This window comes from Mytilinidion resinicola (assembly GCF_010093595.1).
Source record: "Mytilinidion resinicola strain CBS 304.34 unplaced genomic scaffold BDZ99scaffold_11, whole genome shotgun sequence".
NCBI lineage: Eukaryota > Fungi > Ascomycota > Dothideomycetes > Mytilinidiales > Mytilinidiaceae > Mytilinidion > Mytilinidion resinicola.
Genome location: NW_022985447.1, coordinates 59845 through 77218, shown reverse-complemented (window position 1 = coordinate 77218; position 17374 = coordinate 59845). Strand labels below are relative to the sequence as shown.

General features: G+C 53.7%; 6 protein-coding genes across 6 annotated transcripts; 2 read left to right on the top strand and 4 right to left on the bottom strand.

Moving 5' to 3' along the window:
* Positions 1–392: 392 nt before the first annotated feature.
* On the bottom strand, positions 393–1471 carry BDZ99DRAFT_37868 (uncharacterized protein). Its single transcript, XM_033715119.1, has 3 exons — positions 1269–1471; positions 916–1212; positions 393–856 (listed from the first exon to the last, which is right to left on the bottom strand). The coding sequence occupies exons 1-3, from the start codon at positions 1377–1379 to the stop codon at positions 740–742; spliced, it is 525 nt and encodes a 174-aa protein (XP_033575659.1). The 5' UTR covers positions 1380–1471; the 3' UTR covers positions 393–739.
* A 1156-nt stretch (positions 1472–2627) lies between these two features.
* Positions 2628–3740, bottom strand: BDZ99DRAFT_389192 (FMN-linked oxidoreductase; the record flags this gene model as incomplete). Its single annotated transcript, XM_033715618.1, has 1 exon — positions 2628–3740. The coding sequence occupies one exon, from the start codon at positions 3738–3740 to the stop codon at positions 2628–2630; it is 1113 nt and encodes a 370-aa protein (XP_033575658.1).
* Positions 3741–7416: 3676 nt separating this feature from the next.
* On the bottom strand, positions 7417–7917 carry BDZ99DRAFT_521191 (uncharacterized protein; the record flags this gene model as incomplete). The annotated part of the gene is made up of 1 exon (XM_033725604.1): positions 7417–7917. The coding sequence occupies one exon, from the start codon at positions 7915–7917 to the stop codon at positions 7417–7419; it is 501 nt and encodes a 166-aa protein (XP_033575657.1).
* Positions 7918–8257: 340 nt separating this feature from the next.
* Positions 8258–9262, top strand: BDZ99DRAFT_499118 (uncharacterized protein; the record flags this gene model as incomplete). The annotated part of the gene is made up of 1 exon (XM_033723623.1): positions 8258–9262. The coding sequence occupies one exon, from the start codon at positions 8258–8260 to the stop codon at positions 9260–9262; it is 1005 nt and encodes a 334-aa protein (XP_033575656.1).
* A 2544-nt stretch (positions 9263–11806) lies between these two features.
* Positions 11807–15142, bottom strand: BDZ99DRAFT_571590 (uncharacterized protein; the record flags this gene model as incomplete). Its single annotated transcript, XM_033728106.1, has 2 exons — positions 11807–14929; positions 14982–15142. 2 exons carry the CDS (start codon positions 15140–15142, stop codon positions 12232–12234), a joined length of 2859 nt encoding a protein of 952 aa, XP_033575655.1. The 3' UTR covers positions 11807–12231.
* Positions 15143–15669: 527 nt separating this feature from the next.
* On the top strand, positions 15670–16295 carry BDZ99DRAFT_389336 (uncharacterized protein; the record flags this gene model as incomplete). The annotated part of the gene is made up of 4 exons (XM_033715628.1): positions 15670–15716; positions 15770–15859; positions 15911–16115; positions 16155–16295. The coding sequence occupies 4 exons, from the start codon at positions 15670–15672 to the stop codon at positions 16293–16295; spliced, it is 483 nt and encodes a 160-aa protein (XP_033575654.1).
* Positions 16296–17374: the final 1079 nt, after the last annotated feature.

Genomic DNA, 17374 nt, shown 5'->3' with positions numbered 1-17374 from the left:
GACGAGGAGTTGCGAGTGGCCTGGGGAAGGCGTGGTGGCGATTCGGGTAAAGAGGGGGGGGTATGATGCTGAGGTCGAGGCGGCTGGTCCGGCTTTGGTGAAGGGAGCTGTTAGCTGGAGCAGAGGAAGGGGGAGCTGGTGGTGGCATTGCGGGGGGCTTGGGGGGTGTTCAGGGGTTCTATGTGGGGAATGGAGCGAAAGAGGGGAGAGAAAGGTGCTTTGATGAGGGGATCGACGGTTGAAAACGGTGGTGGCAGGTTTAGAGATTCTACGTAGGGAATGGTACGAGGGAGAGGTAGAAGTTGAACTTTTTGAAGTGATCGTTGGCCTAGCACATCGTGTATACATGATGAGCTAGCGATATGTGTTTATCACAGTGAATGGGAGATATCTGTATAGCCATGGCGGGAAAGTTGATTCCTGCAGGTGTATATTCTATTCATCGATACGGGTACATCGGCCAGACCGAGGCAAGGCCGACGTCGACCAAAAAAATAAAACAGGATACAAGAGTGGTGGATACAGGGACTCGGTAATGACGGAGAGGACCGGCTGGGTAGCCGATGGGGTATAAAACAGGGCCATAACAGGTTAGGGAAGAAGAGAGTCGTGAACACATGGGGCAAATGAAACAATGGGGTATAAAACAAAGGACCGTTCCGGGAGGAAGGGCAAGGAAATCTATGAGCAAAAATAAGAAAGGGAAGGGTAAAGGGGGCAGCATTCAGGTCGTGTTCGCCTAGTCCTCCTCAGGCTGGTTGGCTGGCCATCGCCAAGTCTGTCCGTGTTTTTTCTTCATGAAGCTGTCTCGCAGATCTGGGCGTATCTCTTCCCTTGGTCCTAGATTTACCCGGCTCTACTACATGGTCAGACTACTTGTCATAGCTGCTTCTCCTGAACTTATGGCCGACTTACCTTGCAGCTCTTGCAGATTTGGTACCGGTACGTCACACTTCCATTCGAACGCTTTCCATCGTACACCCAAAGATCGTCGTGGCGATTGTTTTTCCAGGGTATGTTATTTACATGTTCGTTGAGAAATTCCTGTATTTCAGGGTCTTTGTCTGCGAAGAAACAGGAGTACGGGCGGGTGGATTGGTCGTGCTTGCCGGCATTCGTTATAGCGTTGACATGATCAATCCCGGGCCCCTTCACGTATTCTGAGCGTCCGGGGCAGATTTTGCGACAATGGAGCGGCATTTCGGGATCGTTCTGGTGAATTTGTGAGACGAGAAGTACATTAGGTTAGAGAAGAACGCTGTCTTTACCACACAGGAGTCGCAGCTCCATTGGATTCCGCCTTCGGGTGGAGCAATTACGCCAGATTTGCACCTGTAGCCAGCGTACTTTGGATAGAATTGGCAGGCTCTTTGCGACATGTTGATTGCTTGCTCGTCGTACGTTTGGTAGAATGTGAAAAGGGGTATTGAAATATCGGTAGTATTAGGATTTCAAATGTAGCGTCTTCTAGGTATTTTTAGCCTTCTGAAAGCCTCGTTGAATGTGTTATGAAGAAGAGAACGAAACCACTCCCATTGAACCCGAATATATACCCTCCAAACCATGACTCCCAAAGCACCCTCCATCCCGCACTGTCGCGCTCATTTCTTTCCCGAAACCATGAGTCCTCCCTGCAAAGACCGCAAGGTAGCGCTTTGCCACGACTTTGAAATCAGAGCCCAAATACGATGCTTTTGGCACATGTACGAGCGATGCGAAGGACCTCTTGGTGGTCTATCGATGAGGAAAACGGGAGCGTGATTTGAAGGGTGGCTTCGAAGTGAACCACTGGACCTCTTGAATGGGGTCGGGGGTCGATTGTTCTTGACCGGTTCGTGACACCTTCGAAGGACCTCACGGCGTCGTGTGAATGATAAAACTTGAAGCGCGATATGAAGGGTTGTTTCGATGTCCTCTGCTGGGACCCCTAAATTGGGTCGCGGCGCGATCGCTTTTGGCCGGTGTATGACACCCACGAAGGACCTCACGGCGTCCTGTGAACGATAAAAACCAAAGCCCGATTTAAAGGACCATTTCGATATGCTATGCTGCACCTCCGAAATCGGGTCGAGGTGTGATCGCTTTTGACCAGTTCGTGACACCCACGAGGGACCTCACGGTGTCCCGTCAATGCTAAAACCTGAAGCGCGATTTGAAGGGTCATATCGATGTCCTTTAACGCAGCCCCTAAATCAGGTCAATGCGTGATGGCTCGTGACAGGTACGCGAAACATGCGAAGGGCCCCACGGTGTCCTCGCAGTGTCCTGTGATGGAAAATCACGAGGTGTGATTTGAAGGGTCATTTCGATGTCGTTTGACGCAGCCTCGAAATCGGGTAGATTCGTGATCACTCCTGACAGGTACGTGACAGGTAAGGGAACCCCACAGTGTACTGTGACGAGGAATCACGAGGCGTGAAATCTCCTGATTTGAAGCCTGATTTCGATGTCGTTTGTCGCAGCCCCTAAATCAGGCCGAAAGTGATCACTCGTGACTGACGCTCAGAACCTCCGGGGGCGTCTCAAGGACGTATCAGCACTGTCAAAACGACAACTCACAGGACCCAATTAAGGAGTAACGAACAAAAGGATCTATAATCTAAGGTATAATCGCACTGTCATCGATGCTACACCTTACTCTTAAGCTCCAAGAACTCCTTGCTGAACGGTAAATCCGTATAACCATGGGCACTCTTCACCCTATAAAAGTCCTCGCGGTCGTATGGCGACAGTTCGATACCGTTCTGAATCCTAAACACCAAGTCTGGGTTCGAGATAAACAGCCTTCCGAACACAATAGCCACATCGCGGTCCTTGTACTCCTCATCCACCGCCTTCTTCGCCGACGAAGCGCTGAAGCCGCCCGCTAGCAGGACCGGGGATGTATTGCTCCAGATGTCGATGAGTGGGTCAAGATGGTCTGAGGACTCGACGTCCGCGTTGCCAGAGATGCGGCTCTCGACGAGGTGGAGATATGTGAGTTTGAGCTCCTTGAGCCCCTTAACGAGATACGAGAACTGTGGAATAGGGTCATCCATGCGCATGCCCTGGAAGACACTGAACGGGCTTAACCTGATGCCGGTCCTCTCCGATCCGATAGCAGCAACGACGGCTTTCGCGACCTCGAGCCCAAAGCGTGCGCGGTTCTCGATGCTCCCGCCCCACTTGTCCGTCCGCTTGTTGGCCGTGTCCTGCGTGAACTGGTCGATGAGGTAGCCGTTCGCCCCATGGACCTCTACACCATCGAAGCCCGCTTCCTCAACCGCGGCCTTGGCGGCCCTGGCGTAGTCCTGGATATACTCCTGAATCTCGCTTTCGGTCAGCGGCTGCGGCTTTGGCGCGTCTTCAGACAAGGGCACATCGCTCGAGCTGACGAGAGGGCCAGCACCCTCCTTCTCCAAAACTTGAGGGTTGGCGGCGCGACCGAGCGCCCAGAGCTGCACGAAGATGTAGCTGCCTTTCGCGTGGACGGCGTCGGTGATCTTTTTCCAGGCTGCGAGTTGCTCCTTACTCCAGAGACCGGGGACGTTGGGGTAGCCACCCGCGCGGGCTGAGATAAAGGTGGCTTCAGTGATTAAGAGAGTACCGGGGACAGAGCCGCGCTGGGCGTAGTATTCTTCAGCTATGGACTGGTGAACATGGTCGTCTGCGGCGCGGAAGCGCGTGAGGGGGGCGAGGACGAGGCGGTTCTTGAGGCTGAGAGAGCCGAGTTTCAGGGGCTCGAAGAGTTTGGATGACATAATACGTGGGAGAGACGCCGTTTTCCCGTGGTTGAAAGGGAGATGTGCGGGGAAACACGAAGAACAGAAAATTGAGAGCTGAGAAAGTGACGGCTCCAGGTGCGATTGAGTGCTGAGGCGACGTTAGAAAACTGACACGGTAAAATGCCTGAAGATCGAGATGAGAGAAAGGAGAACCTCACAGTACACGTTGTGCTTTATATCAGCTCGTAAGGCCGAGGAGTGTTGTCGTGATTTGAAAGCACAACTGCCGGTTGGAAAATTCCAACATGGTGCCATCTGATTAGCGATAACAATTGCATCATCGACAGCAAAAGTCCGGCCGAGTGAGCTGTTTCTCGATTACAAACTACATATCGCGAAGTATGAGGACGTGGAATGTGGTTGCACGTTTCATATATCTGTCTAATCTAGAGGTTTCCAAGATTACTTAAAGCATTTGGCGAGTAGTTAAGAGTAAGATCGGCTGGATCTCGCTGAAAACAGCTGCTAGATCTTACCCTTGTATCTGCATTACGTCTCGGATATACCAATTTCGCGAAACTGCCAAGACCGTTGGAAACTCGAGGTTCACTAATCGACGAAGACGCTGGAACCTGCTAACAAAGACTTACTAAAGACTTACAAATGCTAGTCACATGACCTTGACATTCAGTGAGCTGCTTCTTCGATTGCGACCATGAAAGATTCTTCTTTAACGTCGTGATTCCGCTACTGAAATCCAGTATCGTCACCCACTATGTTCACGCCACCAAGACCCACCCAACAACTTCCACAGCTTCCGGCCGTCGGATGGATCTTCGTACGAGCCTAACTTAACGAGGCTGAGGGGCCTCATCATGTGCATCGGCGCAATCACTCCTACGAGCCATCCGAACGATGAGTTTTCGCTATCAGTGAAAATCAGCGGACGTGCTACCGATGTCGTGATTTCGAGCTCCCGTCACTGAGCCGTCACTCTCTTGGCTTGTCCCCGTGTGAGAAGGATTGTTGTAGCGTCGTTGCGATCGCTTGCGCTACGATGTCATTCGCAACTGCTTCGCGCAGCTCGTTGCGGTAGATCGCGACGACATTCGCACTACTGAACAGTCGTAGGCGATGGGCGGTGCGATCTTCAACTGCGAGAGTCGCTCTTGTGAAGCTGTGGCTGTGCGATTCTCGTATCCCCCCCTAAGACACTCTTCTGGGCTTCAACCTCAGCATCTGGCCTTCTCTCGGAATATCGGCGTACGTTGGGAAAAGCTCGGCGGCCTGCGCGTGCGGTGTGTTCTCGTTTCAATCCTCTGGGCATAGCAATCGAAATATGCGATGTTCGCATGACGCCTCGTAGGGCCTATCGTGAAGCTGATTCGGCAGACTTCCAAGACCCTGTGTCGCTCTGCTCTAGATTCTGGCGTGTTAAACGTACGATTTGAACACGATGATTGCTAGCAAGGGACGAGCGCAAGCGCTGCAGCTGTGAGCATGGTGTTGCAGGAAGAGCTGGTGTCTCGCCGTGCCCATTGCCTCGACGTGCAGCGATCTGTAGCGAATCCAGTGGCTCCCTGAGGCCCCGGAGCCACCCCCAGAGCCTATCTTTGGATTTCAGAGGCGCTTCTAGTGCAAAGCGGGGCATGGACCCTTGAACCTGGCGGAGAACCATCGGAGTTGGACGCTGTCATCTTTCCTGGCTCTTTCTTTCCTTCGTCGACTGACCCAAGGTCCATGGGTGGTGAGCCGGTGACATTCCAGGGGGACGCAACTCGCCTGCCTCAGCACAGTCGGTCGAGACGATGTCGGAAGAGCGAAGGCGCGAATGCGTGGTGCTGTCGCGAAGTGTGAGGTGCGCTTACTAGACGCCCTAGCACACTAGTAGAGTTGAGAATCTGCGCCGCAACCGTTTTCACGATAGACGAGCAAGCCTGGAGTCCACTCGACGCGTCGACATCTGCAAGAAAGCTGTTACGGCGAGTCATGCTTTAATATGCTGAAGAACCGGGTCTGTAGAGACGTCAGAGTGCATCATTCCAGGCAGGTTTGCGACTAGGATTTAGAGCTCTTATTTTGCTATATCCACAACAGACACCACCAAGGCGGATTGTGCTACTAGTATCGTGTAGCCGAATAACAGCTCACTTTTCCTATCTCGGAGCTCCAGACAACGGCCCGTGATACCATCTGCCGAAAAGACATGTTGACGGACGCCAGCAGAGCCCGGAGTCTACTCCGTAGTCGACATATGACGTATCAATTCTCGCTTATGCACGTGTTCGTATGAACACTTTTGTCCTGGAAGTTGCATGTCGGCAAAGACCCTTGTTGTGTGTTTGAATCTTGATTGTTGCTTCATTGAGTGCGTTTGAGCTTGATTTGGACGGAAGAGTGGATATGTAGCTGCTCGCAGGCTGGGCGCGAGCTTGCGAGGGATATATGCTTCTGGTAAATTCTACATGGATGTTATTTCAAAATCAAGTTTCCATCGAATTGACCACCAAATACCCCACCTCCTGACAGATTTGCTGTCAGGATTGACTCCACACTCGGGACGTGAATCCAGAACAAATCCATAACATAGGTAGATAGGCGTATCCTAGCTCGCCCGGGACGTCAACTCCACTTCATGTCAAACCATGCTGTACGCCACGGATGAAGCAGGTATAACCTTGGAAGGTCTTAGGTGGGTGCAGGTGTGGCTTGAAAGAGATGGAGAGTCAAAGGTCAGAAGAGAAGGCGGATCCGCAAACGGGGCTGGCGACTATTTCAACCATTCACAACGTGGCGTGAGTAACACACCATTCTTGCATCATATTAAGTGACGTACCCTCATACGGTGTATGGAAACCAGATGTGTGTATTGTTTGTCATTGCGAACCGAATCGAACCCGTATTATTACGGCCATCTCAGTATTGCTCGTTTTCAAGCCTGCTTTGCCGTCATTGCTGTGCAATGAAGGAGTTCTAATGCGTCTATGAGGGGTGCTCCTGATAATTCAGGCAGTGTTGTAGATATCAGAGCATTCGGAATTCGTACAAGCAACCTGCTTCCATAGTAGGTATCTCTATCCGTCTTGGGACTCTGCAGCGTACTAGCGCTCAACTCCCAGCTTTCAACTTCCAGCAAAATTGTACCGGTGCTCAGTCCCTCCTACGCCGGTAGCCTAGCAAGGCGGCACACGTGATTAGCCACCGTCTGCAGGGACTTTGGGAACGCCCTGGCGGCGTCATCACGCATCAGTGGCGCGACGCGACTTTCAGCGACGTTAGATGCAGCTCCCTTTCTGCAGGTGTATTCAATAGAGGCGCTCTGCAGAGAGAAAAGAGGGTTTCCGCAATTCCGCGATAGTGCAGTGGCATGTCCCGGCAACCGAAAGCCGGAATATCGTGGGTTTTGGGTAGTCCTCAATCCGTCAAGAACACCTCGCTAAAGTAGGCTTTTCGCAGACAGAAAGGAAGCTGGAGGCCTGAATCTGTGTGAGTATTGTTCTCAAGGACGCCGTAAGGATCATGGACAAGGTGTCGGGTTCTATTCACGGCGTCTGTCATGAAACGGTCCTTGATACATCGATCGTGGTGATAGAGATCATGGTGTTGATCAACGGCTCCGGCTCACCGGGCCCTCCAACGCCGGCTTGTGTATCTAGCCTCTGTTCTTGCAGCATCGACGATCAGACCCCGGCTCGGGAATAGCAGAGTCCAATCATGTACCAGCCTGCGCGTCGTTCCACTCTGGACCCATGAACCCCGGAATCTGCGGCGTATTTGTCGATAAGGAAAGTCGAAGAGAACCCATCGTCGATGCAGCCGGTCCACTTCCTGCGGTCGTTAGAACCAAGATATTCTCTCCGGCTTCTTCTCGCCCCCGAGCTATGCGCTGCAGCGGAGCCAGCTCCGTGGCCCAGACGACCACTGACGACCTCCTGCTACGCTGTGTTTGCTGTAGCTCTGTGGCTCTATCCTTCGGAGTACGCCCGAGTATAGCAGCAGGATTAATAGGCGGCGGGCTGTCCGCGTAGGATACTCCAGCGAAAGCCATCCCGTCATCCGTGGATGGAATGGAGGGATGCTGCACGGCCACAGCCCAGGCGAGCGGGGCACATGGCGGGTTCGATCTAGACCGGTTATCTTTTGACCGCGGCGTTTCCCGCGCAAGGCCGACGACCGACTGGGCGCAGAGTCGTATGTTTGTCGTTCCACTCATGCAGAACTCCAAAGACTGCCCCAGCACCTGCTAGGCCTCGCTCAAACGGGTAGCGCCGACGAGACTCGTCCTGCACCCTGATGCAACTCTGCTGCACGGCTACGGGCCCGTCTCCGAATATAAGGTTGCCACTGGACCCCGAATACTGGCTTCCCATACCATAGCACTGGCCAGCCCGACCACCACACTCCATACTCTTAAGCAGTTGCATTGATCCGTTGATCCTCTGACACTTACTGCCCGCATCCAGCATTCGTTGCAAACAATACCGACTCTTTTTACACACACTCTTCTTCCTACCATGACTGTTGACTGGAGCCCCTTCTTGCCGACTGACGCAATGGCCCGCACAGCTGGTGAGATGAACCCCTCTTCTCTTTTTCTCGGCACGCCAACTTACCCCCTGGTAGCATCTACCGACAACAGCCCCTCCACTGAAGAGTTCCCATACACCGACACATACGACAAGGCCTACCTCGCCGACGCTTTCAGTATGCAGCCCGACTACTCGCTCGACGAATGGGTCGTTCCGGATTTCTTTGACCGCCCGGCCGCGAGCATCGAGTCCCCCATCGGGTTTGCGACCAAAAGCCAGGCTATGCTCACTGCGACGCTCCCCGTCGCCGCCGCCCCTGTAGCCCAGCCTCTGGAGTCGCTCTGGCAGAACAAAGCACCCTTCGGCCAGCTGAACAGCTTTGACACATTCGCGCCGAACAACCTCCCATTCGGCACCCTCGACACAAACACTTTCTCCCCCTCCCGCAATACCTCGCCCACGCCCTCGCTTTGCGGTGACGGTTCCCAGGCTAGCTTTGAAGCCCAGCCTACTTCACCGACCACCTCTTTGAAACGCGAGTCGTCCCCCTCGGAGAACACCGAAGAGCCGGAACCCAAACGCGTAGCACGCAAGCGCGGCCGCCCTAGGATCAACCGTATCGAGTCTGACCCGACCAACGACACCTCTTACGCCGATTCGCAAAAGTACCGCAACAGTCGGCGCCTCCCCCATAACCAAGTCGAGCGCAAGTACCGCGAGGGTCTCAACTCGGAGCTCGAACGCCTCCGCCGCGCGGTCCCCACCCTCCCGCAGCGCGACTCTTCTGACCTAACCGGCCCGCCCAAGCCCAGCAAGGCGACCGTCCTCGCCAGCGCCATCGACTACATCAAGTTCATGGAAGCCGAGCATGAGAGACTGGCCGAGGAGAACGAGCGCCTTCGCGGTATTCGACCCATTCCGTCAGCAAACGCGAACCGGGGACCACGGAGCAAGCTCCAGAATATTGGCTGGAATAAGAACCGCACCAATTCTTCGACGTCGTCCGCATCGCTCCAGTCCCTCCAATGATCCTGGGGCTCTTTGCGAGCCTTCGCTTTCGATTTTTAGAAACCTTTTTGTGCAGCCTTCTTTGTACATTTCGCAATTCGCCGCTTATCTGGTCAAGAGGGCGTGATGGACGACGATTTCAAAAGCATCGTCGTCCTGATTGGAGTTTAGCAAGGGCCAGTTCTTCTTGCCTTCAGATCTCCACTAGCTCCTTCACTTGAGAGATGTTGAATTAATGATACCCGGAGTTGTTATGAGATAACGAAACGAATGTGGACAAAAGGAGGGTTGCGGTAGCGGTAGCCGGTCTGCCGGATACTGGCGGTTATCTGAACTTTTCCAAAAGCTTCCAGAGTGCAGTATGCACAGCCTTTTCTTGTTCTGGCATCTGGCTAGCAGAGAAGCTTTCGTAGTAATTCGAGACTTTAAGCTATACTCTCAACCTTTTTCTTGAGCGTGTCCTTTGATGAACGTGAAGGTAGGAAAAAGAGACGAAGTTGGATGCGATGGATGGTAGGGAATTGAAAAATCAGCTCACATGTTCTAAATATCCTTGGCCCCTTTTTCAGCGTCTCTGATACCAAAGCCAGAGCTAGCTTCCTAAACTTTACTACGGCTCAGCATTCAAGTTCCCCACCAATGGTTTAGGCTCGACACCGCCCCGCTAACTTTCGATGGCTTCGTCTCCAAAGCTACGGAAGCTCATGCTTTGACCACATCATACTCCCAAACCCTCAATCTTCGAATCGGAAACGGCCCCCCCCTCCGCGTCCCATGTTGCCTTGACATAATTGCCTTGACATAATTGCTAGTCTGACGATAGTTACATGTCGTCGATATGACTTCACAGCGTCCTCGCACAACGCTATGACGCTACATCACTTCGTCTGGGCTGCCGATGCTTCCGCTTGGAATTCCCGGCGTGCATGCACCCGGAGCAATAGATGCAGGTCGAGAACCATAGGAATCTAAGCAAGGTATCGTACGTCTGCAACATAGCCTCGCAGTTGGATGGCGGGACAGTGCGGAAGCGAGTGGAGATTGCTAAGCGAATGGCACTAGCCACAAGAGGCTGCATTTTCAGTGAAAGGAAAGGATACCGTAGATGGAAAGTCGGACATGGTAGATGGGATGCACAAACCGGATTCTCGACTCCTCATATAGTAGACTCGATGAAAATTGCCATGCTCTCGTTTAGGACGACGTGATGGTGGCGGATAGTAGTGAATTGTATGCAGGGGTGAGCAGTGGACACGGTCAAGCCATCCGCTCCAGTCTGCTCTGCGGCGAGCTTAAGGGAGGAAGGCGGGGGCGTTACTGAGACCACTGGACCCTTTTATGCCCAGAGCGGAGTGGAAGTGATTCAACCACACGCCAGTGACTGCGGCTTCGCCGCGGCACATACATACGCCACCCCATGGGTTCAGACCCTAGCCCCTGGCCCATGTCAAGCCAGCATGGCAATCTTGCATCCCTATGCAAGATTGCCATAAGATCTGAACCTAGTGGACCGGCAACGCACTGTGGATCGTGGACAAGGGGTGGCCGGTGATGGTCTTGGCGACATCACACCACACTCTCTTGACTTTGGGAAGAATGACGTCCTTTGATCAAAACGCGGTTCCCGTCGGCATTACACTATCAAACGAGGTCCCTCGTAGATGATGGGATGCTTTTTCGCCAGGTCGTCGCTCTCGCGATATTCGCCACTATCACCTGGCTCGAGGGCGATGGTGGTGCACCCTCCAATGAGATCCAACGCGCTCGCCTTCGCTTGTCGAGCTGATGTGAAGATTCTTCTCAAAACACGGAGACGCCTTGTAGAGATGAACATGTTCGGCCTGTCCGGCAGATCAGCAAATAGAATGGAGATACAATAAGAAGCGACTTCAGGCCAGCCTGGGCTTGATCCTGAAAAAAAACCTTGGCGGCGTATCTTTCTAGATTACAATACCCTACGCTGTATTGTAACGTCTGCGACCGAGAATTAAATGACTGTGTCATCCGACACACAAGCTTTTGATACGAGGACGTGGGTCTTGGTTGGTTGGTTGGCTACACTCAGAGCCCATGCTGATGAAAGCTATGAATGAATAGCTAGAACCTGAGAACTCGAGGGAAACTTCCGCAAGTGAAGTCTACGTGATAGACGATTCTAAGGAGCCGTTAGTCCATTCAGAGGTGCAAAGAGGTGGGCGAAATGTCATGTGATTTGTGGCGCCACCTCTTTCAATCGGAGCCAATCCTCAGGGTTTGAGAAGAGACTAAAGGTCTTCTCGAACACGCTTGCGGTAAAGTTATTGCGGGAAAGCCCGATATACCTTTCCTGAAAATTGATGGATGTTAATATTTTCTGTTTGTCAGTGATGAATGTCAGGTCTGCGGTCTCTTCACATCGGGCGTCTTGCTGATCGACCATGACAATTTCAGCATCGTCAGTCGCGAAAGATGGTAAAGACATGAATGACTCTATGAGAGCGCGAAGAAGTCCGGTGGGAGTTGAGAGCGACATCTGGTTGGCATAGATCCCGAGAATTGATAGAATTGCAGCAGTAAATGCACAGTGCACGAGAGGAATGTCCTGGAGTTGATCGGGCAGGTCGACAATTTGATAGAATTATCAAGCTATGACCCAACCTCGATCGCAGCTATGCTGCTAAGTGCACTGGTCGTATCCTTTACGTCATTGGCTTCGATGGCACTACGTGCCGTCATTCGAGCATGCATTTATGCCAAATGACTGGGCTGACAAAGACCGACAAATGTATTGATAAGATGAGATGAGTGGAGTGATCGATGGAACATAGATGGAGTGTGGGAGTGAGCAAGAAGTAAAAGGAGAAGTGGGCAAGGGGAGGTCGAAATAAGGTCGCCAAGACTCTTCTGGACTACCCGTGCAGGGGTCTTTCGTCCTCACCAAAAGATGTAGTAGTCCACGGGTATGTGGGAGTTGTGGGATTACTCTAATATTCAAATTTCAAGCAAGCGCTCTACATCTTTCGCCGCTTAACCGTCGTCGGTGCATCGTCCTCTGCACCGATATCCTCGCTCTCCATCCGCCCCGTTGTTCGTTCTGCGCTACTACGCCATGTAGTCACGCTCTTCTCTACTGCCTCGTACATTTCCTTTGCATCCTGCACCACGCCGTCTTCGCCCGTATTGAACATGACCGCGTTGGCGAACATGCGCATGAACTCCTTCTCCAATTGAGCAGAATTGACGATCGCTTTGGGTGGCACTACTTCTGGGCTCAATGGAAGTATCACATTACCTCCTCCTCCGCCAGGGCTACCCGCGGGAGTATCAGAGCTGGCCGCAGCTTGGACGGCCTTAGCCCCTGCCGCAATCGCCGTTCGAATTGACTTCAGATCCTGAGGTCGCTTGATGATGTCGTAGTAACCTTCCGCATCCTTCTCTTTGACCGGGTTACTGAAGATGGATGCGTGCTTGTGTGACAGGATGTCGTTCATGATTGGGTTACACATGCGAGAGAAGTGTCGAGGAGCTACGACCGTCTGCAAACCAGGCGTGCTTGGCATTTCCTCTGAGTCGGCCACTGACGTTTCTCGGACGTTTCGTTTCCGTTTGTTTGATTGAAGAGATTGTAATGTGCCGCCACGTCGGCGTGTGGCAACTACTGGCGTATTGGTTGCGCTGCGATCATCATCAATCATATCAGCAGACGTTCCCGGCTCTGTCTTTACTTTATATCCCATAGCCGATTCGTGATCTGCGGACATGGTTTCCGTGTGAGATGTCACCGACTGACTCCTGGTCCGGCCACGAATGGAGCTCCCTACAACGGACGGCGTGACACTGCCTCCTCGTGGTCTTGTCGGCTGAATTCGCCCGCTGCGCATTTGCCGCACACCGACATCGCCAGAGATGTCTTCGGTCCTCAGGGTATCCTTCGACTTGGTTTTCCGCTTACTTGCACTCTTCGATGATGACGCCTTCTGAGCGGGTTCTTTGACGTCATTTTCCGCATCACTTAGGGGTTCTGGGGAAGGAGCGCGGACGGGAGATCGTGGAGGCTTCTGCGCAGAATGTTTCCAGCGAGTGACGCTACTTGGCGTGGCAAGTGTGAGAGACGGACGCGGACCTCGTACACCAGAAGGAGTGGAAAATGGACCTTGAAGATGTCCTGGAAGCACACGAGGTGGAAACTGCGGCTGTGCGGATGGTTGAGAGGTTCCAGATGTAGTTTGTGTAGCAACAAGAGGCTGCCTATTGTTCGGCGTCGATACCTGGACCTGCTGAGCGGTCTTTTGCTGTTGCTGATATGCTCGAGTTGGGTCCTGAGGAGTCACCTGGAATGGTGGAAGCATGTATTGCATGATGGGAGGAGCCTGATGCGCTTGCTGAGTCGGAGGATACGGAGTTTGGTGTGTTGCATACGGAGCATAGTAGCTCCGCTGCTGTTGTGGAGTCTGAGAAGAAGGCACTGGACCGGGGGATGGCTGTCCAGGGGTGTACGGCCCTGGATACCGCTGCGCGGTCGGAGGGTATTGAAGATGGTCAGGAGACGGTCCAGGGTATTGTGGCACGCCGTTCGCAGAGTATGGCGAAGGAGGTAGCTGAGGATATTGGGTAGAATACGCAGGGACTCCGGCGGGAGACGGGGGGTGGCCTGCTGGTGCAGCACTTGGAGCATTTGGACTAGCTGAGGATATCGGAAATTGACCGGAGTGAGGCTGGGGAGGATACGGAGAACGATGGACGGCTGTAGGCGATGTGGTATACCCAGCTGCGGGATACTGCGTTAGCGGAGGCTTCGGGGGTCCTTGAGGCTGAGACGGTATCCGAGCATGGCCTGGAGTATTTGGTGGTTGAGGTTGGGTTAGGTGAGGTGTAGCCGGTGGCGCTTGGCTATCCAACAATGCTGTGGTTTTGCGAGGAGACGGATCAGGCTCGGGTTTACTCTCTGGTTGAAGAGTGGGCTGACCATTTCGAGTTTCCACTGGCTTCGGAGTCGTCTGCTCTGCGCTACTAGGTTTCTGTGCAGTGGTCGGAGGAACCAAAGAGCCTGCTGTTGCTGTATCATCTGGCGTTGCCCTTTGTGAGGCGTGCTTGGTTGGCGTCTGGCTCTGTCTCGCAGGCTTCTTTCCCGTCCCGTTCGTGTCTTGCTGCAACCTGTCGTCCCATTTCCCTTGCTCGATTTCCTCCAGGTCGCGCTGCAGCCGGTCGTATCTGCGTTCGTCGTCCCGGATCAACTCGGTCACATGGGCCCTGTATCCCGAATAGAGCTTCGCAACCAGTCTCGGGATGAGATGGGTGTGCTGCGATGCTTCTTGCACCGTGGGAAAGCTCGGGCTGGGAGCCTTGCGCTTCCGTGGGTTTTGGACCTCTCCATTGTGTCCCTCGCTATCGCCGTTTGCGCCGTCATGCTTCTCGCTTTGGGCCTCGCGCTTCAGCTCCTTGAGGTACCAGTTGCGCAGCGAGTCTGGGCTCAGGCGGCCGACCTCGAAGCGGTCGGAGGAGGTGATGTGGGGGTTTTTCTTCAGCAGATCCGAGATTCTGCTGAAGACGGCGGGTTCTACGCCATAAGCAGCGAGGGATTGGAAGAGCAGCAGGGTCTCGAGCGGCGAGTAGGGCGTGTCAATAGTACTCATCCCCCGGGCGCGCTGGGCTTTTGGGGGACGCGGGCGAGGGTGAGGACGCGGTAGAGGAGCCAGCACGGCGGCGGCACTGCTCTCATTATCAGCAAAGACGGCTCTCAGCAGGGCGAGGCTGGAGGCACTGACGGCGAGATGGATTTCGCGCCTGGGAGAGCGCTGGGATGGCGGAGGGTGCTTCACGGTCTGGTGGTAGGGTGGGTTTTTTGCGACCGGCGGCCGGGCTGCGGCTCACAGCTGGACGGCACGACGGGCTGAGCACGGCAGGACGGCCAATAACGACCATGGAGAGTGAGCTAGGCAGGGAGCAGCGCGGTGCACGTGCGACGGAGAAGATATATTGTTGCTTCTGACGGCGTGCAGCGTGGGTGAAGCTACTCGCAGAGGCCACATGAGACCTGGATGCACGGTGAGGCATGGGCGTCCAGCGGGCCTGTCTCTGCTGGACGTCGCTGCTGCCGTTGCGACCTCCAGGGCTCGTCGCCCCGATGGAGGCTGTGTGGCTGTCTGCCCAGCGCCCAAGCAGTGCGCCGCCGATCCAGGGGAAATTGATGCCAGACCAAGGCCTCCTATTCGGACTCGCGCTGGAGCTCCCCAGACATCTGCGGCCACGGAGCACGACCGCAGCGGGACCCAGCGCCCCGTCCCTGCTTGCGACATACTCAACTCGCCGTGATATCGCGGCGTCGTCCACTGCTCCGCTTCTACCATTCTCCACCTAGCTGCATCTGCCCCTCGCCACTGCGGCAGCTTCCCACGGCCCTTCCGACCACGAGCCGCGTCTCTGGGGTCGACAACGGCCATACGGACACGATGGAGGATCCTGACCGAGACTGGAAGCCCTCTGGCCGCCCGCAATCGTGCGTACTTCGCTGCTTACCTCGTGACCAGTGCCGCTGACCGTTGAGTGCAGAACAATTGCTCGCAACTTCTCCGCCGAGCTCGACAGCCTGTTCAAGACCGACGGAGATTTAGATACCCTAGACCGCACTGTCCATCAGAAGTACGCTCTTCAGTGCCAATTGCCCACCCCTTCGAGGCTGACCATCTCCAGGAAGCAGATAGTGTCAACCCACACGCAGGAGCTCGAAGCTCTCGAGGCCAAGCTACGCGAGACCGAGGAGCGTCTGAACAAGGCCAAGACGTCGCCGACGGCTGCCTTCTCGCGCAAGAACAGCCAGCGCCGCACACCCATTCAGGGTACCTTTGCCGAAGCCGACAAGGCCCGCACCTCAGAGTCCAACAGCCCGCTGTCCCAGGTCTCCAACGTCCCGCGGACCCTCAACCCGCAAACCGAGTCCGAGAACACCATGCCAGGATCAATGCCAGGAGCGATGCCAGAGACTCCTCAGTCCCACAACGGCCGCGACTATGTCATGGTCGACAGACACGATGATCATGCTAACGGAGACGCAGAGAGCGTGCGGCCGCAGCCATAAGCGAGTGTGCAAGCTTGATATGAGGTTATGATATTGGGGTACACCGGAGATCATTGGCATAACGAGCAGCCTCGTAGGTTGGGCATCGGGTTGGGTTGTATGAATTTAATCGACAAAGGGCTCTATACCACTTCCTTGAAGTTCATTTCGAAAATCCCTTTCTGGCATTCAGCCTAGTACACGATATCCATTTACGCGTTCTGATGGGTGGCAATGTGCGTGTTATGTATGTATTGATCAGGAGAATTCAACTCATCCAGTGCGCTTTTAGGCGTTTAGATTAACTCCGCGGCCCTAAAGATACTCACCGGCTGAAACTTGCTAATGTTTCTATAGTAGGAATATAGCTCTTTTGAAACTTTTAACGTAGTCGGCAAGCTAGTGGGCCATGCAAGCTAGTGGGCCACCCAATTTTTGGTGCGATTTAGACCTTTTAGCACCCCAGCAATCTCAACAACCACGAGATATAAAGTATAGCTTTAAGATTGCATATACTATCTAGCTCATTTTAATAGCTAAGAGAATGTTTGGAGCAGTATGGCAGCGTAATCCTATGATATTGTAGGTATTACTTGATTTTGGGGCCAAAACTAGGCAACATTTTACTGCGGCTAAACAGGGCTATCAAGAGATCTAAAAAATTAACAGGTTGTGACTTAGGATAATGATATCCGTGGTTATTTTAATATCATCTGGAATATTCTGTGATTGTTGAGATTGCTGGGGTGCTAAAAGGTCTAAATCGCACCAATAATTGGGTGGCCCACTAGCTTGCATGGCCCACTAGCTTGCCGACTACAAGGGGGTAACCTGAGCGGGCTGCTCGCCCTCCCTGTCAGTTTTGGGGGCATTATAGTCGTACCCGCACTATTTTCCTAGGATATTACTATAATGCCCCTAAAACTGACAGGGAGGGCGAGCAGCCCGCTCAGGTTACCCCCTTGTACGTTAGTAGCAAAGCCGCGCTGACAAACGATGCGGCTGGAAAACGCGGACGAACATTGGAGGTCTGACTGATTATTAGGGCGGCCCTAGCGCCAAGCCCTTTTTTCCGTTAGTTATCTACGATATTTCCACCG

Bases quoted from the DNA above. Each gene is read 5' to 3' on its own strand.
- BDZ99DRAFT_37868 (XM_033715119.1), bottom strand. From the start codon at position 1,379: ATGTCGCAAAGAGCCTGCCAATTCTATCCAAAGTACGCTGGCTACAGG. The intron at 1,213-1,268 runs GTAAAGACAGCG...CAAATTCACCAG, and splicing joins GGAGCTGCGACTCCTGTGTG to AACGATCCCGAAATGCCGCT. The intron at 857-915 runs GTAAGTCGGCCA...ACCATGTAGTAG, and splicing joins AAATCTGCAAGAGCTGCAAG to AGCCGGGTAAATCTAGGACC.